This window comes from Asterias amurensis, chromosome 13 (assembly GCF_032118995.1).
Source record: "Asterias amurensis chromosome 13, ASM3211899v1".
In the NCBI taxonomy this organism is placed as follows: domain Eukaryota; kingdom Metazoa; phylum Echinodermata; class Asteroidea; order Forcipulatida; family Asteriidae; genus Asterias; species Asterias amurensis.
This window is the reverse complement of record NC_092660.1, coordinates 13341866-13366930: the sequence shown is the minus strand read 5'-3', so window position 1 is coordinate 13366930 and position 25065 is coordinate 13341866. Positions and strand designations below refer to the sequence as shown.

The following is a 25065-nucleotide window of genomic DNA, read 5'->3' as shown; positions in this document are numbered from 1 at the left end:
AAAAAAAATATTACAAGGGAAGTTTTCCATTGGGACCATTATGTAGATAGATCATGTAGATAGAGAGATAAAAGTTGTATTTGCAATAGTCATCACAGCAAAAAAACTGAATTGCAACTATGATACATCATTAAAAGCACATCAAGATGTAAAAACCACTAGCGAAAAAGTAAAACAAAATGCATATAAACACACCAGGGGATATGTAACTTGATAGTACACAATGAGCTTATACATGTATCTACCTTCTTTATGGTGACAGTGTGTACGTTTGGATATGATGCTAGTATCGCATTCTGATCTGACTCTGGTTTTGCTGGTGTTGGATCTAGTCGTAACAAATCAAACGTCCGCTGCTGTAAGATTAATAGAAATACATTAGTTTGGGCCCCGGTTAGATGCACACATATCTTTTTGTACAATTTGAATTAAATATGGCAGACTATGAACTAAAAAAAACAAACCCAACCAGAACAGTAATACCGGACACACTCTGTTACCTTGTCAGTCCCAGTGGGTGTAAGTGGTGTAACAGCCAGCTGATCCATTGCCAGAGGGTGGCGTCTTACAATCAACACCACCTCTCCATCTCTGGGTATCTCCTTGATGATGGCCGATGCCTTCTGATGAGATTTGCCAAAGACGGACAAGTTGTTGATCTGAAAGTTGACAAGAACAAAATGAGCATGATTCAGCCAAATGCATAAAGGTTGGATCATACATGTAAGGTTGGTAAATACTCAAAAAAATACTGGCCATAATAACCCGTTCACACAGCTCTGCTCTTACAAAGACAATGCTGATCACTCGATCTCAAGAAATTATCAAGCCAAGGCACTATTGCAGTAAAAACTAGCAATTTGGCAAATTAAAGACTTAACACAAGTGTACTGCTTCTACGTCAAAAGTTATGCTGACCCGCTCCTACCATGATTGGTCCAAGACCAATGCGACCACGCAGTTGTTTCTACTTAGAAATAATTGCCGATGGTGCTGAGTTTTTTATTACAACCAAAGAGATCTTGCCACCATGCTGCTTGTACATGTAGGATAATGGCGTTCCACCTATGTTTTAAATAAGACTTTTCCCCAGTTACTGTTGGCTTTGACCCGGCTATGCTTTTATTTAACACATTCAAAATAACCGTTGTCACGTTAATCAAGGGGTCGTTGGTTCAAGTCACACTATAGTTAATTCTTTGTTCAACCCCAAAAATCATTTCAAAATGTACCCAGTCAGTTTCCCTTGTGGTCTATATTGATATCAAAATAAGTGTGTGAAGAGAGTGCATCTTCTGACCCGGGAGATCCCTCCACAACCAAATCTAGCCCAATGATTGGCCACGCTCTCGACCACTTTTCCATCATAGTAGAATCAACGTCTATGTAAGACTGGGTTTTAATGGGGAAGTGAGAACTGAAAACTCACTTTCAGTATTTCATCTGCAACATGGAGTCTTCCATCTTGGGCGGCAGCACCAGCTGGATCAACACCCACAACAAATACACTCATCTTGGAACGGTCTCGGTTACCAGCCAAACTATAAAAAAATTAAAATCATCCAGTCATGAGTTTGAACCCAAGAAAGATCTCTTTATACTCAATGAGTTGGTTTGGTTTTTGGGCTGAAACAGATTCAATTTTACAAATGTTAAAAAGGCTGTATACAACAAAATTACAACAAATAATATTTCAAAATGAGGTTCAAAAATAGTGTGGCAGTACTTGTTGAATACTTTTATGCACTTTCAGATGCATAATAAAAGACTCCTGGCCTGAAGTCTTTTAATATTTGAGTGAGAAATTACCTCTTTCTCAAAAACTATGTTACTTTAGAGGTAGCCATCTCTCACAATGTGTTACACTATCAACATCTCTCCATTGCTCATAACCAAGTAAGTTTCTATGTTATTTTGAGTAATTAACAATAGCGTCCAGTGCCTTTAAGATAGAAAAGCACAGACAGTGAAGCAAAAAAGAAAAGCGAGAGAAAAAAGGGGTGCCATTTTGAAAATTTAAATAGAAGCCTACCTGATTCCGAGCCCCTTGGATGACTTGGTGAGATTTACAACAAAGATTTCTCCATCTAAACTACCATACGCTCTGTCGTCTGAAAAGAACAAAAGTCACAATTTTGGTTAGAAACTTTTTGGGGTTGGAAACTTTTTTGTTGTGAAGTTTGTTTTAAAGAAAAACTATATCAGTAAACTTGCTGGTTCTAAGAATAGCCGGTGATATGAGGTATCGATGTTTTGACCAGTATACTCAGTTCGTCAGTTTTTCTCCTGAAGACGAGCAGAGAATACTGTTCAAACCATCAGTTCTTCTCTGAACAAACACTCCACTATAGAGAGAGTTCAGACGCAGACTTACTTTCAGCGTCTGGCAAAGAGTCAGCGTCTTTCTTTTCATCATCCTCATCCTCAGAGCCACTCAATGACAACTGGTGCTGCAAAAAAAATATAGTTGGTAGAGAGGTTGATTATTGATCATAAATCTGATGGTAAAATGGTACTCATCCAACAAAGTCTTAAAATAAAGTACAAAATACGTACAAGGGATCCCAAACGTCAACGATTCTCTGCTCTCAAAACAGCAATCTAACTAGTTCTACTAAATTTGAATTACAAATACATATGTACATGTACCTTACCAAGTTACACTCACTTGACAAAAAAAGTTGCACTTGATGAGTAATTTGAGTACTTTCTGTCTCGCATATACGTTTGAGACTTGCCGTCTTGTTTATATTTAGGTAATTTTTAGTACCTGCTACTTTGTATGTACATTTGAGTTATTTGATTACTTCCCGTCTTGTTTATACGTTCATGTGGTTTGAGTACTGTACACAAAATATATACATTTGAGAACTTTGGATACTTTCTATCTTGTAAATGTGTTTAAGTAATTCAAGTACTTTCTGTCTTGGATGCTTTTTTCCTCCTCTGAAATAAACAAAAAATGAAATAAAAGGAGTAATTCAATTGTTCCATGCATACCTTAAGAGGTGACAAGGGTGCCAACTCAAGGTCATCGACCTTTAACCTATCTGAAATGGTTTCCTCATCATTGTAGTCTTCTTTACGAGCCGCAATCTCGTCCTCAGCCTTGTAGTCTTCCTTACCAGCCGCTTCCTCTGATTCAGCCTTCACTTCCTCTTTGGCGTCCGATGCTGTGGGAATCGTCTCTGAAGACTCGGCTGCCACGGCAACCACTTGATCTTCGTCTTCATTGGTGATGATGGAGACGACACCAGTGGGCATCTGATACAACAAATAAATATAGGCTACAAGAATAATAATTGATTCAATGCTACCTGAATGTGGAGTTAAAAAGAGAAGTTGGAACAAACATTTATTCAAATCCTGTTCTCCAGTAGATATTTGGAGCAACCTCTTTCATTAAGTTCAACTTCATTTCAGCAGCAGTTAGTTGAAAAAAAAAAAAACAGTAAGCACAGGGCAAATCTTTTCAAGTCTACAGAAAATAGTTTACCATGAGTAGCAATGCTTGTCGGGGCAAAACAGGCACAAGGCCAAAGTCTTGGTTGGTGGATTAACAGTTCTTTGTTCCTCGTCATATCGCCTTGTTATAAAATGTTTTTATTTTGCTCATTCAATTTCTTTAACAGCATTTCGTGCTTGAGCAACTGTGTGGTGGATAAGTAAGCTCTTTAAAACATCATTTCATTCTAAATTCGTAATGACAACGTTACTGATTTTCTTGGCCCACTAAAACAAAATAAAACAAAACAAACAAACAAACAAACAAAAACCAAACGAAAAACAAAACAAAACCAAAAAAAGGAATGAGATTAAAATAACAATAATAACATGCCTGCTTGTTAAGGTCTGAAAAGAAAAATGTTATTTGAAGAATTGTGACAAAAAGAAAACACCACGAACCAACCAGTTCATTCCCCCCCCCCCACAAGACTGGCTCCCATCACCTCCATTTGCATTGTCCCCTCAAATATACTCCACCTCTGCTTTAATTACTCATGAACATTACTTGCTTGGCCCCGGTCACCTAATCCGGTACCAACTTGAAGGGTCTAGGTATACTTTTTGTAACACAAAAAACTTATACAGTTTGAAGATAATGATAGTAAAAAGCTTCCCTTAAAATACAAGGTGCTGTAGTTTTTCAGAAATGAGTAGAACAATGTCACAAAAATTATTTTAGTTTCAAATTTAGCATGTAAAAAACGTATTTGTTTTTAGTGCTAAAATAATTTGGTCTCACTGAAACAAAAGTTATTTTTGTGACTTGTGAAGCATAGGAGGCCCATAGCAACATCCTTAAAAACAGCCGCAGCCACTAATTCGGCCAAAGCCTAATATTAGAACACAACTACAAGCTCAAAGAAAAAAAATACGCACATTGATACCTCACCATGCAATGCCTCAAATCCTAATCTATATGTACCATACTAATTTTCAAATTCAGTATACAATTTTTGTTTTTAGTCATAGATCTGTCATGTCTGTAGGTATTTATTCGTACAGCTCGGTTTAGCAAACTACCACATTGGGCCTAGTTATCTACACAGACAACTAAAAATCCCAAAATGTTCGTTGACGTCAAGTTTCAAATATCTGGTCTGTATATTTTTCTACAAAGAGTTTTCAGCCATTTCCTAAATTTGGATATTCATATACAAGTAATGTTGACATTGACCGGCACAAACATTTTCATCGAAAAGCACAGACAAATTTGTTTGTACTGTCCGATGAGTTGTGTAGTTTGGGCTATGGGTTCAATATCACCTAAAAATATATGTGCAAAACTGATACACAAACCAAACCAACAAAAAACACACAAAGTTTAAAAGATAGATGATTAACTTGGCATTTTGTATTAACAGCTCAAGCAACAGCAATGTTAGCGGCTGATTTGCGTTATTTCTTAATTGGGGGGGGGGCTGCATTAGCCTTTTTGAGGTATTATATAGCGGACGTGATAGGAGTGTACTATTTAGTTTGGGTGTATGCACACAAATTTACCCAAACCTTAATAGTGTCGTAGAATCGTGTCCGCCATACCTCAAAATGGCTCATTGGAAGAAGACGAACTTCGAACAGACACAATGATTCTGATTTTACGGGTTACTTTTGTTGAGTGATTCATAAAACTATCACTGAAACTTAAGTTTAATCTAGAGTTTTGAACAATCGTTCTCAAAGAAACAACTTCGAAATGGTTGACCTGTGTCAAGACTCAGCCTAAGGCCATGTTTGATTTGACGGCTACAGCTGTATTGCCATGTTGCTGCTTTAAATCATAGAACATCATAAACAACACCCTAAGCAAAGGCTGTAGCTGTAGTCGCCAATCATGCCAATTCAGATACGACCTTATGTAAGTAATTTTGTTTAGTATGAGCAAGGCTAGAACTGGATTTGTTATCAACCATACTGAGATGAGACTGTCAGAGTTTGGGTGGCATGGGGGCAAGACTGGGGTCAGACTTGAGAGAGACTCGAGATTGATTTGGTTGTTACATAGGAGATGATGGAGGAAACTAAGGGAATCATTCGGAGCATCTTGGGCGTGTTGAGTGAGAGGCAGCAGTCCTGATACTTCATGAAGGCAACAAAAGGCGATTGCTTCCATGCCACAGGATCATTGCCATAGGGTGCCCTTTTACAAGGAGAAAATGCCTTGGTGCTCATGCCCTTTCAAAATCGAAGCATACATGCCTGGAGAGAACGGTTAGGATGGAGTGTCTGGAGTGTCACAAGGGTGTTTTTCTGTTTCATAATTATCTCGCAACTTCAACGACCAATTGAGCTCAAATTTCACAGGTTTGGTAACGAGTAATGGGGAGAGGTTCATAGTATAAAACATTGTGAGAAACGGCTCCCTCTGAAGTAATGTAGTTTTCGAGAAAGAAGTAATTTTCCATAAATTTGATTTCAAGACCTCAGAATTAGATTTTGAGGTCTCGAAATCAAGCATCTGAAAGCACACAACTTCATGTGACAAGGGTTTTTTTTCTCTTTCATAATTATCTCGCAACTTCGACGACCAATTGAGCTCAAATTTCCACAGGTTTGTTATTTTATGCATATGTTTGGATGCACCAAGTGAGAAGACTGGTCTTTGACAATTACCATTAGTGTCCAGTGTCTTTAACCATCCTCCCTAGGCCTCACTCTTCAAATAATCTCCTCTCCTATGTCAGTCCACACAAAATTGTTTGGACCTGGACAAGATCGGAATGCCTGATCCAGTGAGAACCAATAGTTATTTGGGTCTACAACCCTCAGTCTTGCTGAATTTTCACTTTGGTAACAAGGATATAGAGGGATGTATTATTATTGTATTATTATTGTTATTATTATATTATTATTATTATTATTATTATTATTATTATTATTTTAATTATTTATATTTTTGTTTGAGGAGGGGGGGGGGGCAAAGGGTATAGGAGCCCAGTGAACACAGGGTAAACAACTGAAATTAAAAAAATGAAATTAAAAACAAACCATGGTACATATAAGTATAGCTTTGGTTAATATAAGCAGCTTGCTAAAACCAGTATAACTAAAGGCTGGCAACCCAAAACAGAAGAGCATGCATGTGTAGAAAGCAAAAAAAAACAAATAAAAAGTGTCATCAAAGTTGCAGCAGAAGCAACAAACATGCGGAAAACCAAAAAAACGTGATTCCATACCAGAAGTCTATAAGAGTGCGAGAAGTCTACAACAAGATGGCGGTGTTCAAGGGAGAGACATGTGCTCACATGTCCGCATCGTCCGACGGTGGTTACTACGGCAACGAAATACTCCTAACTAGAGAGCTTGCTCGCTGGATGGAGGGTGACGGAATAAATCCTGATGAGTTGGCTCATGGGGGCAGTGGTAAAGAAATAGTACAGTGATGAAGTGAAAAAAATATGTGGATTAAGAAATGTTTTATGTTTATATTATGATATGATTTGAGAAAATGTCGACATGAAATTTTCATTTTTATATATGAAAATTCAACATGAGAATTGTATTTATGAAAATTATGGGAATTTGATAACATTGTTTATAAATGATTTGGAGTTCAACAACGAAGAAATTACTAGAGCGGGATTTGAATTAACAATGTCTGGCACACCGTGCTCTATCAACTGAGCTGAATACCCTGTGGTTTTCACTTGATAGAATGCCTAGAAATGAAAAAAAATCATACAGCTTTATGAATTTTTCTTCTGTTTATACTACAAACTGTTCTAAAACATTTTGTGAAAAAAAGATAGCAATTGTTTATTCATTATATTATTTTAATTAATATTTAAATTCAGAGAAATTGACTTACCATTTTAATATTTCTCTGCGTTAGCAGCCACCTTTATAATGCCTTGCTTGTTTTGTTCCAACAATGTTTATGTTTTTTAAACATCCAAATTTAAAACAGTTCCATAATTGTTCATGTTGCCTTTGAGAAAGACTCCAAACTTGAGCCATTAAAATATTATTATTTTGTATATATTTGGTATGCGGTAACACCATGCGTGTATTGACTTGCCAGGTAGAGTTTGTTCTTAGAGAACTGTATGCTTTATTCTACTGCCACGGAGTAGATTGTTCAGGGGTTCGGGAGACTTCTCAGTTCTGAAAAGAACTGTCCTGCTTTTTAACTATTACCACGGCGGATGGTATAAAAAATAGACTGGGACTACTACTTTAGCTATTAAATAGGATCGTAATTACCAATTACTGTACTGTCGCGGAGTCAGTTCTGAAATGGTCTCAAAGTTTTGACTAGCTTGCTCTAGTCATCGTCAGGAGACGATACCATTTGTAATTTTGATTGGTTTTGGTTTGCAACAGCTTATTCTATATTCTCTTGTTCAATTAATTTTTTTATCACAGCAGGATTTAAATTTGTGACCTCCAGATTAGTGTGCCAATGCTCTACCAACTATCTAGCCCTAATAATTGCGGTCTCCCTATTTTGTCAATGTCTTCGTTCGGGTCAGCCAAGGATCACACCCAAGTTTATGATACAACTTTGGAAGCGGCAGTAAAGGGGATGTGATTTTTCAATTCCAATATCAAGCAATATGAAAAATGATAACATGAAGATATGCCATACCTCCCCCCCCCTATTTATGGAGTATCTTTGTTGAGGTGCCAGTCAGAACCCACCGTATGCTGCCGTGTAGCAATGGATCACACCCAAGTCAGCAGAGGGATCACATAATAATAATATCACATCAAGGGGATGAGACTTCTCATTTCAAAATATCAAGTTAGAGGAGAAGTGATGACATGTAGATATGAAATAGCACTGGTACACGTGATATATTTATTCATGGTACGCTACAAAAATATATACACCAATATCGGTAGAAATTATTAATGAGTGAATACTTGAAAACTTGAGATGAAAAAGACATGTTAACCTTTACAAACTATAATTTTTTGTATGGAATCAATCCTCCCATAGCGCCTTCTACTACATGTACAGTATGTCAATCCCATTCCAAATTGTTTGGCCGTTGATAAGACCATTATGCTTGACCCTTGGATCCACAATTGTTGCTAGGGAAATTCCTAACAGCAAAATCCAATGAGATTTTAAGGCAGTGTGCCCCTTTAAAGCCCTTGCAAAACTTGCACATGCGGCTTCTGTCTGCCAATGGTCTGTCATGTAAAGAAATGGTGCGCGTATCACTACACACATCGCCTAAAGTGGGCACTCTACAGTAGTAACAAATGCTACACTGGACATCCTACTCCACATATGGATTTTTCTTGGATGATGATGAAAGTAAATGGAGTCAAAACTGTTTTTTCCCCCTCCAAGTCCAGCAGTTCACTTAGAGGGAAAAGTGATGCTTAGCGAAACATTTGCAGGAAACCAGTGGCAAGGGATGTACATCACAAAACCTGTCAAGCTGGTAACCTGTTTCTGCTAAGAAAAATATCACCTGTGCTAAGCTGAATTTTGAATTAGAGCCCTTAACAACTTTCACAAAGCTTTGTTTTAAAAAACCTCAAACCAAACCAGAGAAAAATATTTACATTAACTACCCATCATTTAGTGGATTCGGGCTTAAATATGTATATAAAGAAAAAATAAACCCCAAACTTTGGTTTGTGAATATTCTGTCACAACAAGAATTCAAAATGAGTGAATAACTTCATCATTTGTAGTGAGGTTTGCCTTTGGTCATTTTCAGTGAGGTAAACAAGGTTCTCAGTAAAATTCTTACCAAAATTAGTTGAAACTATTTAGGTTGAATAAGTTCAAGAAATGAATACAAGTAATTAAATAATATGAAACTCAATTTGCTACGTAATATGTGCATGTGGGTTCCTTAATCTCCCAAATAAATATAATGCTATATAATGCCACTAAAAATAATAACTTAAATATATAATGTAATAAAGCAAACTATGAATATGCAGATAAATATTTAATTGTGAATGGCTGTACATGTATGAAGATCATTGTGATTCAACACAATTTATGGTCTCAAAATGAGCGGGAAACGTTCTGTGACTAGAAGACGGATAAAAGGGGGGAAGAATGGTTGATTTCTAGTGGCTACTAGTAGATACAAAAGAGGGGGGCGGGTCTTGAGTGGATGTCACATGCTGACAAATCGGTGGTGGTCAACACAAACAAGACGAGTGGATGCAATGGCTGGTTGCTGTTTGGTATCCACTATTAGTGGATTGTGGTAGTGGACTAAGGGTTGTGGATAATGGGGAACATGCAGCGAGGGGAGTCATGCGTAGATTGGGAGCCCTTTGGTCGACGTCGACGTAGAAGAGTTAAACAACACCCTAGAATTGGTGCATGTTGAGTATAACAATGAGTATTCAAAACTAGTTGATGTTCACCAAAAATGTAGTTGACATGGTTGATGTAAAGTTCAAATCAGTTCAACATATGGAATGATAAACATCATGAGATGCGTGTCAGCAAATATGAATTCCAACTGGGTGATGTGCTGATGTCAATGAAAGCCCTCCAGGTTTTAAACAATGAGTGGATCAACATGCACGCAAATGGTAGTAGTGGGTTCAACGAAATTTAAAAAAATCCACACGTGGATCAACAAAGGGGTTGGAAGCTCATGCAAATGCACACAGCATCGTTCACTCATTGCTGTGTTCAATGGTAAAAGGCTGTAATAACAAACATAATTGACTGTGGATTAATCGGGTGGTGCTTGTTGTGGAATGTTAGTTGATTGTGGATGGTTAGTTGATTGTGGATTATTAGTGAACTGTGGATGTTAGGATGGTAATCTGCTAAAGCTGTGTTATCTTTGAGTCTTTGAGTACCAGTGAGGGGGTACCATATTCAGGCCTAATACTTCCCAGAGGCACTGGAGGCGATTGCCTCCAGTCATTGCCTTGGTGTCCTTGAAATGCTACAGTAAAAATGTACAATTTCCTCCTAGGGTGCTCTTTACCAAAGAAAAAAAGTCTTGGTGCCCTTGCCTTTGCGAAACAAAGCATACAGCCTGCATATTTCAGTATCCTGCAATATTACAACCCCAGGTTCACATCCCACTCGGCAATGCAAGGGTTTTGCTCACTTTCTTTGAGGTAAGTCTCATGAAATATGTTAGAAAGTCAGAACACAGGTTCCACAGAAAAACATCTACATGTGCCACAACTAACCAGTCGAGTATTGCATGTTTTATAATTTAAAAACCAAACTGTGTTACTTTGTTTTGCATATATGGTTAAGTGAGTTTGGATGAATAAACTAAAGCGATGATGATTTAAAAAAAGAAAATATTGTTAGAATAATTCTGTAATGATGGCGTTGAAGCAAAAGTTACTAAAAATCATCTCGAAGACGTCAGCTTTCTATCATCAGCTACTCAATAATCATTACAATAGGGAAGCAAATTAAGGAGGCAGCCAAATTGGAAGCAAGCTAGCAGGGTTAGTAGCCAACATTGAACAGTCACCAACAAAAACACCCAGCAAAATAAAATAAAACAAAACAAAACAAAACAAAACATGTACACAACAAATGTTATAAATTGTAAGTGGTCACGCAATGAAAAATGAAAAAACTCAAATATGCCGAGACTGGACAACAATGCTGGGCACCAGGGAGCTAAGAGGGGAACCAAGGAACTACGAGGGGTGAACCTCCATGGGGAGTGGTTTTAAGACAAATAATTGGAGGGTGTGGCAAGGGAGAAAGTGGCATAGGGGTCTCACATCAGCCGCTAGGGTCATAGTGGTAAATGTCACTGAAGCGAGTTACCAAGATTTTATGATAGAGCTCTGACATGAGTGGAAACTTCAACAATATGCATTTGTGAAAAATTTTACTACCAGAATGATCTTGATGAACAAACTACTAAAAAATTATGCCAACAAAACAAAATCAAGAATTTGGCTGGGGGTGAGAAATTTGTAGCAGCATTTTTTAAAGGTCTCATTTCTAACTACAATAAACCTGTATGTATGCCTTTAAAAAAGAAAAATTGTTCTACCTTTCATTGGTTTGGAATTGAAGTGAACATTATGAACATTTCTTATGAAGTACATGTACATGTGCAGTATGTGCTTAGAACACTTGATTGTATTTTTAAAACCATGTTTTGAGGTTACTAAAATTATAGACAGGTACATGTACAAATAATCATTAAGGCCGTATCCGAATTTGCGGCTACTGCTACGGCTAAGACTGTTTCTATGGGCATTTCCAAGGACATCCTACAATGTATACGCAAAATCACACAGCGATCCAGCTTTAGCCCTAGCCATAACCACCAATTTGGATGCTCCTTATTTTGAATGGTCTGCTGAGTTTACTCTCACTGTGAAAGACTGTCCCAGTGACAAGCCAACAGATGGAATGCACAAAGCGCCATCAACCACCATATTTGATGTTAAACATTGGAAAAGTGCACGCACGTACGGGCTGTGCACAACTCTTAGTCAATGATAGCCTTTCATGCAAGCACGTTTCATCAAAAGATGGTGGTCAATGACGTCATGTGCATAGACAGTCAACAAGATACAAGTAGAGGTATATGGCTGTATTTGCACTGGCTGCTAATAAGGGTGTTACCATGAGCAGCCTATGCTTTACTGCATGTGGAGTTGATACAGCCTCAGTGGCTTATCTGGTAATGGCCAAAGAATGTGTTGGCAACATGGGACCGAAGCTGCGGCGTTGGCTGGGCGAATCTATAAATTAATGTGGCTTGTGACATCATTTGTTGTTAGCAAAAGAGGTCTAAAGTTGTCGGGCACAATTGTACTTAAATTTCCACACAGATTCATATGTCATGTTTGTGTAGTGTCACAAGTATTTCCGTGTTTGATATGAAGCATAAGAAAATCTTCAATCTTATTCCCCTGGTTTTTTTAAATTTAATATCTATGTGCAAATTACAGTGCAAAATGTACAAATTCCAATCATATAAGCTTGCCTGCCACAAAGTTATTAAGTAGCAAAAGGTCACAGATTTTTCAAAACAAAACACGATATGGCTTATTATGCAGCATTGCAGATACACCCAAAGCAAACGGTCGTTTTAAAAAATGACCAGATACAAGTATAAGATGTAGTACATGAAGGATGTAAGAACTGAGTAGGTTTACGGGTGACTACCATGTGAAAGAACTCTTTTTGGATTACAGGTTTTGACAAGAACCAGGGTTTAATAGTCTAAACATTCTTTCAGGGTGCATTCTCCTGAAGATGAGCAGAGTACCGTGTCCAAAACATTGAGATTCCGGTTTCTTTTTATTTCAACTCTGGTTCTTTCCAGAACCAACCCTTCTCCTAAAAGCCATCATACAGTACACGTAAACCCACTCAGTTCTTATGTCATGTATGTCCAAACCTAAAGCAGTCAAACAACGAAATTGGATATTTCTGAACTCCCTCAATCCCGGTGCCTGACATTAAGGTGCTGGGATGGGCTAATGTTTACGCATGTGCATAAACCTAATATAATTTATTTATTTTTTTGGTGCAAATTTCATGTAAAGGCGGAAATGAATATCCCATCGGGGATAATAAAATGAATTAAATTGAATAAACCTAATATTCCGAGATCACATTTTCCTGTTAATGAATATTGTTATTCCATCTGGCAACTTTGATTTAAAAAGAAAAGGGCTAAGAAATGTTTACACTCTCACATCGTGTAAACATGTTGTGATTGTTAATAATTTACCTGAATACTTTGTTCCTCTTGCAACTTTGAATAATTTTTTTAAAAAGGGTGAATGAATGTTACCACTATCATATCACGCGAAGATGTGACTGTGCGAATTGCAACGATAAGCAGTACAATCATCCAGATCATAAATCACTACAATGTGAACAAGAATTTGTACAAGCTCATCAGCCCATCCCAGCAGCTTCGGACGAGACCCGTGGGACCAACCAAAATATCTGGTACCCTGCAATCGAGTACCAAGGTTTAAGCTACCAAGGTTCTGCCCACAGTGGTCGGTGCCGGAAAACCCGCCCGGCACTTAGAATTCCCCAATCACCACTGGAAGAATTTCCTGTTTCCGACCACAACACATTTTTCAAAATTTTCACACATGCACTTTCCTTTCAAAGGTTTTCAACGAAACGTAAAAATTTGGTATTTACCAGTAAAAATAGTATCCAAAGCCATTAATTTTGATCACTTCTTTGATTTGAGTCTATTTATATGGTCTACCATGTAGCTGATCCAACACTTTTCCACCACTAAAACAAATACTGGGCAGAACCCTGATGTATTGGGGGCTTTCTCAAACCTCGGCTTGGGCTCTGGGCTCAGGCTTAGGCTTAAACCTGCATTTTGGAGCAGCGTGTATTGCAGGAACATCTACGCGCAAAGCCTGAGCCGGTCCAGGCCCCAGGTAACTCTACATGTACATGTAAATGGCAATGAATGGGAGAAAAAAACAACACAAAGCTAAAGAGCTCCCTCTAGAGGATTGAATTATCCAGGCCGCAAGGCTAACTTGAATTCTGGAATAACCCACTAATCTGTTTGACTCTGCTAGTGTATGAATTGGTTTGTTTGAGTGGAGGTTTGGGACTTACATTAGCGCCGGCAGACAGACTCTGTACAATGAAGCATACTGGGTTGGCAGCGTTGCGAATGATGGCAACTGCATAGTCGTGACTTGCATCCCGTAAGTCGCATCCATTTACCTGCAAAAAAATGAATAAAATGAAAACACGCGTCATGAGTCAATCAGTTTGGGTGAAATTATTTAAGGTATTTTTTCTAGCCTTGAATCCTTCTTGGTTGGGTCCCCTGTATGACACAGCACAGTTTATCAATACTATAAGGAAAGATGCCTGCCTATTTTTCTTGCAGCCCCAATTTCATCATGATTGTTTGTAGTACATTTATTAACAGATATGCACCAGACAGATTTGCATGTACTAGGGTTGGAAGTGCACATAAAAGAACCAAGAACCTTATCAAGGAAGTGTAGGATTTAACCCTGGTGTTTCTGGTTCACATAGCAAGCAAACTTATTTACAGTTTTCCTAAATATAAGGCTTGTGAGCTACAGTGATGAAGTTCACTTATGAGACATCAATGGTTTCATCACCAGAAATATATAATATAATAACACATCATTTTTTAAGTAAACTTATTATTTATTAGTACCTTTTTCATTAAAATGTGTGTAATATCGCGGTATGCATGGTATGGGTCTATTTTTATAGTGTATTGTTCAGCGTATTTGAACAAAATTATATTGGAATTTGCGCAATACAAATGAATAAATTCTTAATATTGTTATAATAATGAAACTTACCTCCAATATTCTATCTCCAGTCTTCAGTGCATGGGTGCGACCAGCCTGGCTGTCATCCAACACATGTTTGATGTAGATTCCTTGTACTGGTTGGCCATCCCCAGCACGCCCTGGTTATCAAACACCACAAAAACAACATTAAACCACACCCTACTTACGAAATCAATTTCAAATGAATTGAAGAGGTTCTGAAATGCTACCATGCTGTAAGGTTTGTTCAAGCACAAAATAAAATCAGGATTAAAATAAAAACAAATATATTGACTGCGTCTGTTACACTAGAATACCAGTGTATATTGGTGTTGTTCTATTCCGCCTTTTTTGGAAAGACTCTACTTCTAGCAACCGTTGTGTGTGAATTTACATAAAATAATAATAATAATTATAATAAATCTTATAAAGCTCTGGTATCTAGAAAAAAACTATTCACTGCGCTAAGCATTTCTTTTTTATTCTAGAAAGGCCGTAGTCAAAGCCAAACTTTACTTGAATAAATCATCACAGAAAAACTAGCTTAATGCATCACTTATGGGCTTCAGGGCCCAATTTCATAGAGCTGCTTAAGCACAAAATTTTGCTTAAGCAAAAAAATACTTGCTTAGTAAAATCAGATTACCGGCCAAGACTCCACTCAATTGTTATGCTAAGTAAACAACAGCTTAATACCAGTCACAAGCAATGTACATGGCATGAAATATGGGCCAGTAACATGTGTAAAATAAGCGAGCTATTTTCGTGCTTAAGCAAATTTTTTGCTTAAGCAGCTCTATGAAATTGGCCCCTGGTTATCAGTGGAGCCAGTTTGAGCCAGTTTGGTCGTGGCTTTTATCACACTTAGACAGAATACATGCAGCATTCTAAGAGTTCTCTTTCTATGGTAAAGAGACAATAATGCTGTTACCAAACTAAAGCAGAGCATGCACCAAATGCATTGAAATCATCTATGCAGAAACTGACAACTTTGTTTCATCATCCCACAATATGCTATCACTAAAAGAACTTTTGACTTAGAAAAACAAAAATAAATAAATAATTGATAGATAAGGTTAATAAGCAAACACAATCAGGGCCAAATTTCATGGCAGTGCTTTCGTAAGAAGGGAATTCTGCGCTTACATCAAGCAAATTTCATAGGTCAGCAAGAAAATTTTGCTTGTGCGCACTAGGCATTCTATGCTCACATAGCTAAATGCCCTTTTGAGCTGAAAAAGGCAATTCAGCGGTAAGCACAGCCATGAAATTGGGTCCCTGCCTGATACTTCACAAAGTCAATTGGCTTTTAAAATGTTCCCTTATAACTTTGTGTTTTCCTCAAAGAGGTGCCTTTTACTAAGGGAAAAACCGCCTTGCCCTCCCAAGAACAAAGTATCAGGCCTGAATAAAAACAAGATCACCCATGATGCAAGGTTTTCATATTCTAAAAAGGCATTTCAAATACTAACCAAATCTGTTTGAAACTGAATAATAAGAAAAGAAAAACAAAAAAAGATGACACATTTTTTTACAAACGAGAAATAATTCTTGGATTTTCAACTTATTTTTAAAATTTGCCTAACTATGGAACTGCCCATAGTAGAGCACACACAAGCCATGTGAAATAGGAAACATTTGTTTTTAAGATTAAGCCGGCAGGCAAACTTATCGTTTCTTGTAAAGCCAACCCTCAAGGGCCTTTTCGAACATGTGCTTGAATTATACTCAAAATTTAAAAACATTTTGTCTTTGCCTTCTCATTTTAACACATCATCAGATTTAGCGGTCGCAACCGAGATTCCATGCACAATGTCACGCCCGAGGTGTTTATCCATCATCTTGTTTAAAAGGTTCGCGATTTCAGACTCCTTATCTCTACCGATCACGTCGATGTAGTTAAGTGGTCTGGGTCCTCTATTAGGGGACGACAGTCTCCAATATAACACGTCAGGTACATGTACATGTTAGCCCTGGCGGCCTTAACACTCTCGTTTTGTACTACAGTGACGTCCTGGACATCAGGGTACATTTCTGGGGCGGAAAATTTTCACAGCTTCATAACTCAAATCTTACCTGCAAGAAAGCACAAAGTTCAACAGATTCACATTCCATGGCAGCATATGTTTTTCTGCGGTGGGTTTTGATCTTCATATATTCTTCACAAAGCCGTAATTTTCATGAAATAATGCAGCTCCCAACGTTAAGGAATTCCCATTTTAGTTCGTACTCTCACAGTCTGCCGTGTGTACGCAAGACGCACGACGCGCAAATTTTGAATTGTGTTGTTAACGCTGTGCAGTCAAGATACGGTGAGCAAGAATTCATGCGTCTAAGCTTGCATCATGCGTCTTGCACGCGAATGTATACGCGTACGCATGACAACAGACAACACTGTGAGAAAACGATCGAAATGGGAATTTTTTAACATTGGAAGCTGCATTATTTCACAAAAATGACGGATTTGTGAGGAAAATATGAGGACCAAAACCCACCGCAGAAAAATGTATGCCGCCATTGAATGTGAATCTGTTGAAATTAGTGGCTTGTTGCAGGTAAGATTTAAGTTATGAAGCTGTGAAGTTTTTCCGCCCCAGAAACGGGCCTCAATAGTTAGGACTCTGTTCCTGTGTACAGAGAAAGAGTCCTATATAGGGCTAATGTACATGTATGACCTGGTCTTTGATACAGATAAACACCAATTACTTATTTGTTCTCCCCCTTTCCCACCTTTGTGTTTCCCTTTACACTCCCTACTGTATCTCCCTTTTCAGTATTCATCACATTGCTTTTTCTACAAGCTCTCTCTCTTCTTTTATTTCTTTCCACTTGACTGTTTCTGTTACACTAGTATCCTCTGCTTACCAGTTATCACGCTATTATGCCTTTTTCTTTGAATTGGGAAAAAAATAATGATGCAATATATCAACCGATGCCCTAATTATCTTCATTTGTTAATACGAAGTATGCAAACATATATTAAAACTTGATGGACATTGAAATGTTCACACCACACACCGATCTTGGATGACTTCAACTGGCCCCATTTGTTTTGAGTTTTTCCTATTTTCACGGCAAACAAGAAAGTATGGTTTCCCGGTGAAGCCATACATGGAAGAAACATCTGCAGTGACGACAAGTGTTCTTTGAGACTCTGTGTATGACTGTATAGCCAGCAGTTGCCTTCATTTTATTCAAAATATTTTTTTATTAAATTTTTAAAATTACCATGGTAACTTACAAAAAATGTAAAAAAATAAAACAAAAATAAAAAGTGTGAATAATTACTGGCTTCAAAATCTGATTTCTATTTATTTTTTTTCTACTTTTTTTCTTAATATTTATAATAAAGCGTATTAATAAACAGTGATAATTAAATCAACAAGCTGATGTTTAAATTTTAATATAAATAATAGTATTGATACGAGGGTTACAAAATAAAAATCTCAAAAAATATTAGAAAATGATATAAGGCACATGGCTTCTTTAAGCCTCGGTATTTTTCTTTAAGAATGCTCAGCAAAACATTCAGTCACATGATTTTGATCATCATGAATTGTGAATTGAAATAGCGTTTGATGAAACTTTTTCGGTGGGCAAATATTTTTTTATGGCCTCAACATTGTGACATATTTTTGTACCTTGTAGAAATGCCTAAAATACCAACTTTTTTGCATTTACAAGTGCAAATGACCAGTGGAGCCTTACGTGTTTCTAAGTTTTGGTCAAAGAAGAGGAGACTCTTTGCTTGGCAAATAAAACCACACAATTTTTTATCTAGGGACTGTTTACATCACGCACAGAGAGGTAAAAGATTTGCCACGATATTAGGGACACCTCGAAAAAAAGGACCTCCTACGATACACCTGTGTGTAGTGTTGTAATTAAGCCTTTGAGAAAGACTCTGCTAGGGTCCAAACATCAGGCCGTTCACTCTATGTTTTTGCATTAACACCAATGCTAAGCTGTTTGTAATGCTAATTTTAAAAGATGTTGTTTTTGCATCGGAATAAAGAATATAATTTTGTTTTCCTCTTACACCAAAGTGTACTAAGCACTGTATGTTCAGTACTTTCCAAAGTTCTGCAATCTAGTGTTAAGACATCTGCTCTAGCAATGCAAAGGTTCAAATACACCCAAATTTGCCTGCGGATTTTGTCATCATAAAACTATGGGAAAGTACTGAGCATACAGTGCTTAATACGCATCGGTGTAAGGGGAAAAAGAAAATGACTATTCTATTTTTTTATGATTTAAAAAGAAGGAAGATTTGACTTTACCTCCGACGATGCTGATTCCCAGGCTCTTGTTTGGTTCTTTGTTGAGTCTGACCGTCCGGATAGCCTCCCACTCACTCCCTGACGTAACGCTGACGGGAGAGAGGGCTACCGAGGCAAGCTTGACCGAGTCCACAGGCTGGTCTCTCAGAGGTAGGGCAAACTTCTCAGACACGGAACTGGAAAAAGAGGAACATCCTGTCACTATCAATTTGTCAACCATAGACCTTATGCATTGACGTCATCTTAGAGGAAAAACGGTGACGAAACAATCGAGACGCACCGATATGTACGCGCGGTGCACAGTATTGACCAATGAACAACCTCCTTTTGACCTCTAGGTGAGGGCGCCCTACTGAAATGACGCCATGTGCATAAGGTCTATTAATTCATCTGGTTACCTTTAGAGCAGTGTATCCCGTTTACAAAATATATTTAATATTAATACAATTTGAAAGTTTGCATGATGGAAGTATAATTAAAAGAGGTTTGCTGTAAGACCATGTGAATAATGTCTGTTAATGAGCAGTGTTGGTTCTGAGAAACACGGTGGTTAATGACTCAACGTTTCGATCAGTGCCGGCACATTAATCTGGAGGTCGTTAGTTCAAATCCTGCTCTGGTAGATTTGTCTTTGATCTAACCCAAAACTAGTCACTCAAACCCCAAATCTAAGAAACTGATCAACCGAGATTTTTTTGCAAACATAACATAACAATTCAAACGTTGTAGCGTACTTGAAAGCAATTAAGAAGGAAAAAGGTTAGTCTTTAGAAATTTACGAAATGCAGATAGAGTAACAGATTCCCTAATGGCAGTAGGGAGATTGTTCCAAATCATTGATCCGGCAACACTGAAAGCTTTTAGACCTTGAACTTTGTTTGCTCGAGGAACATTCAAGCGAGTAAAAAAAAAGGAACTTCTCTTTGCTTACCCATCTTCTGCTGGCAAGGATGATGTTTGTACTGTGGGTGCAGCAACTGCATTACCCTCCGACTGTGAGGAGTTTGGATCAGTCACTCCTAGAGGGTTTGAGGAGGGATTCTCACGGTATGCTGATGCATCGCAGGCAGGAATATACGTAATGCTGGTGGAGTAAATTGTAAATAAACAAAGATTACTTTCCCTGTGTTGGATTAGAACTCGTTCCCGTCACAGTACTTTTTTTTGTATTTTATTTCTTAAAAAGAAGAAATATTAAGGTGACACCGTGTAAAAAATCTCTTTTGTGAGTTGTGGTGGCTCTTAGAAAAGCGGGTTTGTTCTGCTCTGGCTCTACTACCCACAAAAAGAGATTTGTTACATGGTGCGACCGCAAACCTTACATACTTAAAGGCATGGGTACTATTGGTAATTGCTCAAAATAGTTGTTGAAAAACTTTGCATAAAAACTTACTTGTTAGCGATCAATAGAGAGATGTTGATACAGATAGTATAAAACATTGTGAGAAACAGCTCCCTCTGAAGTAACATCGTTTTGGAGAAAGAAGTTATGTCTCACTAAAATATTTGAATTTGATTTCGAGACCTCAGAATTTGATTTGAGGTCTCGAATTCAAGCATCTGAAAGCACACAACTTCCTGTGACAAGGGTGTTTTTTCTTCCATTATTATCTCGCAACTTCGACGACCAATTGAGCTCAAATTTTCACAGGTTTGTTATTTTATGCATATGTTGAGATACACCAAGTGAGAAGACTGGTCTATGACAAATACCGACGGTGTTCAGCGCCTTTAACTGTGAATAGTAGCTACACAGCCGCTTCAGCAGAAAACACAAAATGAGGAATTACTAAAACCTTACCTGATATCCGAGCCAATCAGAGAGGCCCTTCTAAGCAAGGCACGAGCTTCAGCGTTTGTCAGGCCTCGCATGGATTCATGGTTAACCGAGGTGATGAGGTCACCCACAGCGAGGCGTCCGTCATGATGTACCGCCCCACCACGGATGATGCTCTTGACCATCACACCATTGGACTTGTCTGCATTCACTGTCAGGCCTACAAGAAGAATCAACTAGCGTAATTTACAAAGGTCAAGTTTACAGACTCTATTATCACAGCAAAGATTTCATTTTAAAGTTATTGGTCTGTTTCCTCAGTGTGATCTGTAAACCCCAAAACTTTGTTGTACAGAACCAGTAGGTGTTTGGCATTTCAGATCTTTCCACTCCAATTTGAAAAGATTGCACAATAGCGACCTCATTTTAGTTTACCATGGTCTAATCTTTCTCTATCCAACCCTAGTAAGCTTGGGTATGGAGGGTGACCATGGACAGAACTCGACTAAGGTCGCTTTTGGAGCATAAGCTCACTAAGGTACATGTAAATTAAAGTCGCTATTGGGGCTGAAAGAATGAACATTCCCACCTCAAACTGAAGTTGGAAAGGAGGAGGAAATGGGGTATAAATAAAAAATGACTGACAAAGCTCTGATTTACCCAATCCAGCGTTCCCCTTTTTCAGGACGATAGACTTCTCCAGATAGTTAGGCAAGATGATAGACACCCGTTTGGAAAGCGGCGAGTGGGAGGTTGCGACTGCCGCTACTCGTGGGTCTTTCTCACTCATCTGGGAGTCATCTACTGTGCTCGCTGCAGTTACTGCTGCTGCTACTGCAACGCTGGTCCGGGGACTTGGTTTGGGAGGAGGGGGAGGAGGGTGTCGTCTGGGCTCCGGAGGGGTACTCTGTACTGCAGGGACCTGAAATACAAAGGAGAACACAGTGTAACTTATTTGAAGAAGTATTTACACATTAACTCTTTCATGCACCATTTATTTCAGTGATAAATTGATCAACCGGACATATTAATAATTTACTTGTTTTTTTCGCAAATGGAGATCCCCACACCAAAAAAACATTTCTGATAACTGTTTGGATGTGGGACATTTATTTTTCATCACAATGTTGGTTTGAATATCTTCAGTCTGACATTTTACCATAAATGCTCCTCTTCACCAAGGTGAATAAATGGGAATCTGTGAGGGCTGAGCTTTGTTTTGGATTAACCCTCTCAGTGGTACTATAAATACAGCTTAGAGTTGTATATTCACCAGGGAGTTGAGAAAGTTTGAGGAATAGTTTTAAGTATTCCTGATGACTAGTATAATGATGTTGTAAACTGTCCTGATCAAACCACTAGGATGGTTCAATAAAAAAAAACGATCATTAAGGCCAAATAAAAACTAAAATATATTTTGAGTCCAACCTGCTTCCTTCTTAAAGGCTGCCTCTTTTTTTTCCTTTTTTTTACTGTTGGTATTTTATTTTATTTTTTTTTACAAATAAAAAGTATATATTTTAACGAACTCAGACGAAAAAATAAATTTTGAAAATTAGCCTGGTCATATGGACATTTGAAAATGTGTCGGAAGGCCATTTTTGAAGGAAAACAAAATAAATAAATAAATAAATAAATAAAAATAAATGAAAGGCCATCTTCCTTCTTTTCAAAAAGGGAGGACGCTAAACTTGTATTTTGTTTATATGGCCTCATTACTATTAACATTTACCGGTGCAGCGTTGACTTTGATGTGCGAGGGTGTTGAGGCTAGCACTAGGTCTGGCGGTGCAGTGCTAGCAGCAGGAGGGACTGACGCTGGCTCTGGCTTGTCGTCCAAGACCTGACTGAGATCCATACTGGATTCAACGTTTGAAGACACACTGGCGCTCATGATAACCTCTGGAAAATATTAAACAGTTTAAAACCAAAGAGTAACAATTTAGTAATTGTATTTCTAAACCCAAGATTTCAAGTCATAGCCAATGAATGAGTTCTGAAATAAAGTGAATTTGTCTCGTTTAATGACCCTTTGCACGCACTTCACACGCGGCGACTGTGCCATGCTCACCATTTTGGTGGTCAATAGGTTTACATGTAAACCCCGCGTCGCCCAAAAAGGGGAACTTCATTGAATAGCGCACAGTTACATTGACCACCAAAATGGCGGATCCAAGATTATTCTGATGATGATGTCAGGTGAATTGGGTCAAAACCTGTAATTTAAGATCCAAAGATATTGCATTTGTTTTGTCATCTTCTTTAGACATGTTAGACAGTTACATGTATCTTGAGAACTTTAGAGGGATCACAGTGCTAGACACCTTTGGGTAGCTTTCATTATCAGGGTTTCCCAAGGTTTTTTCAAAACTGTACGGCTGTCTGGACCCAAAATTTTAGAAGTTTGGCTCAAGACCATGAAGGACGCAGAATGGGAGACTTTCCAACTTGAGGTGGCAGCAGACTTGCCGGGTAAATTTCCATAGTTTACGTAGTTCTGAACATGCGCATAATTCTGAGAACAATGGATTTACCCGGTAAGTCTGCTGCCACCTAGCGTCCAAGAAAGTCTCCTACTGAAACAAGGTATTCTAAATGTATTTTACTTGATGTTCATTTTATTTTTTTTGCAAACAGGAGCATTCTAAATGGTTTTCACTTTATGTCTTTTGTGACCAAACCAACTCTTTTCAGAGCCAACACTCACCCCAAGAGATTTACACATGGTTGTACCCGCAAGTTTACTACTTATGTATAGTTTCTCCTGATTTTTGTTTTTGTCCGCATATTGCTGCGAAAGCTGTATTTGCACCGAATCACGTGCATCGATCAAATACGATGCTAGCTTGTGCATAGGAAGAACCATGGTTATCAGAAAGATTTTAAGAAAATATTTATATGTATATTTATTGACCAAACCAACAGTGGCAAGCCGCCAATTACAGAAAAGGATAATACACAATTAAAAATATTCATATAGCCTATTTAATATGTATGTACAAAGTTAACAATAAAAATAGAAACAACTTATGAAAGAAAATTAAAGCAAACAATACATTAAATAAATTACAGTTGGGAAAAGAAACAAATAAGAAAATATAAGACCTACCTTCTACAAGGCTTTCTACAAGTCGGTCCTCCTCGCCAATTACGGGAAAGGATAATACACAATTGATAATATTCATAAAGCCTATACAATACATGTATGTACGTACAAAGTTTACTAGTAAAACAGAAACAACTAATGAAAGAAAATTAAAGCAAACATTACATTAAGTAAATTACAGTTGGGAAAAGAAACAAATAAGAAAATATGGGACCTACCTTCTACAAGGCTTTCTACAAGTCGGTCCTCCTCGTTTGGTCTTGTATCCCAGGAAGGAGTTTGTTGAGATGTGTGGAGGGAAGCTTGCAACTCTCGAATCTTCTCAAGATCTTCATCCTGGAAGGAGATTTCATGGGAATTTGGCGGAGGAGGTGCTTGGTGAACAGACGCTATTTGTTGTGGCATTATCATAGGCTGGTGATAAGGAAAAACAAGGAAAGTCACAGAAAATGAAATAGATTTATATATTGGATTTCAGCAAATATTTTACTATTTGCCTTGAGGAAAATTTGTGCTACAAAATCTTCATGAAGACTTATTTATAGAAGAAGAATGGATTTGTAACTTAAGATTATCGGAAGTCACAAGTTCTGTTTAACCGCTGAGGGGACCTGATACCACAGCATAGTCTGACTGCACTTGCCGGTAAAATTGAATTACAGGGAAATTCCATAAAAAAGGGTTTGTGTATTAAAGGCACTGGGCACCTTTGGTAATGGTCAAAGACCAGCATTATCACTTGGTGTATCCCATCACATGCATAAAATTAAAAATCTGTAAAAATCTGGGGTCATTTGGTCATCAAAGTTGCAACAAAATAATGAAAGAAAAAATCACCCTTGTTGCACAAATTTGTGTGGTTCAGATGCCTGAAAAAACCCAAAAACTTTGTTACTTCAGAGTGAGTCATTTCCTACAATGTTTATTACTATATACAGCTCTCTATTGCTTGTTACCAAGTAACTGTTTATGCTTATCTTTACTTGGAGTCATTACCCCAAGTGTCAAGGGGTGGATTTCACAAAGAGTTAAGACTCGTCTCATCTCGAGGCAGGACTTAGGACTACATAGCCGTATATTTTTTTTATATCTACTTCTTTGTGAAATCGACCCCGGTGGCTTTAAAAGCAGGTTGAATTGACTGAGGAGGTTACTGTGAAGAC

The 25065-nt window shown here is 37.9% G+C and overlaps 1 protein-coding gene across 6 annotated transcripts in view; it reads right to left on the bottom strand.

Moving 5' to 3' along the window:
• LOC139945842 (multiple PDZ domain protein-like) overlaps positions 1-25065 on the bottom strand; it is a 468628-nt gene that overhangs the window by 9862 nt on the left and 433701 nt on the right. For 5 of the 6 annotated variants that reach the window (XM_071943326.1, XM_071943325.1, XM_071943328.1 and 2 more), the window contains 14 exons: positions 24121-24316; positions 22529-22698; positions 21457-21718; positions 20821-21016; positions 19951-20103; positions 19020-19195; positions 14770-14879; positions 14039-14149; positions 3001-3264; positions 2375-2450; positions 2033-2111; positions 1430-1541; positions 501-659; positions 246-356 (listed from right to left, as the gene is read on the bottom strand). In XM_071943326.1, coding sequence (XP_071799427.1) covers positions 246-356; positions 501-659; positions 1430-1541; positions 2033-2111; positions 2375-2450; positions 3001-3264; positions 14039-14149; positions 14770-14879; positions 19020-19195; positions 19951-20103; positions 20821-21016; positions 21457-21718; positions 22529-22698; positions 24121-24316 — 2175 coding nt within the window. The remainder of the gene's footprint in view (positions 1-245; positions 357-500; positions 660-1429; positions 1542-2032; positions 2112-2374; positions 2451-3000; positions 3265-14038; positions 14150-14769; positions 14880-19019; positions 19196-19950; positions 20104-20820; positions 21017-21456; positions 21719-22528; positions 22699-24120; positions 24317-25065) is intronic. The other variant, XM_071943330.1, reaches the window with a different exon arrangement.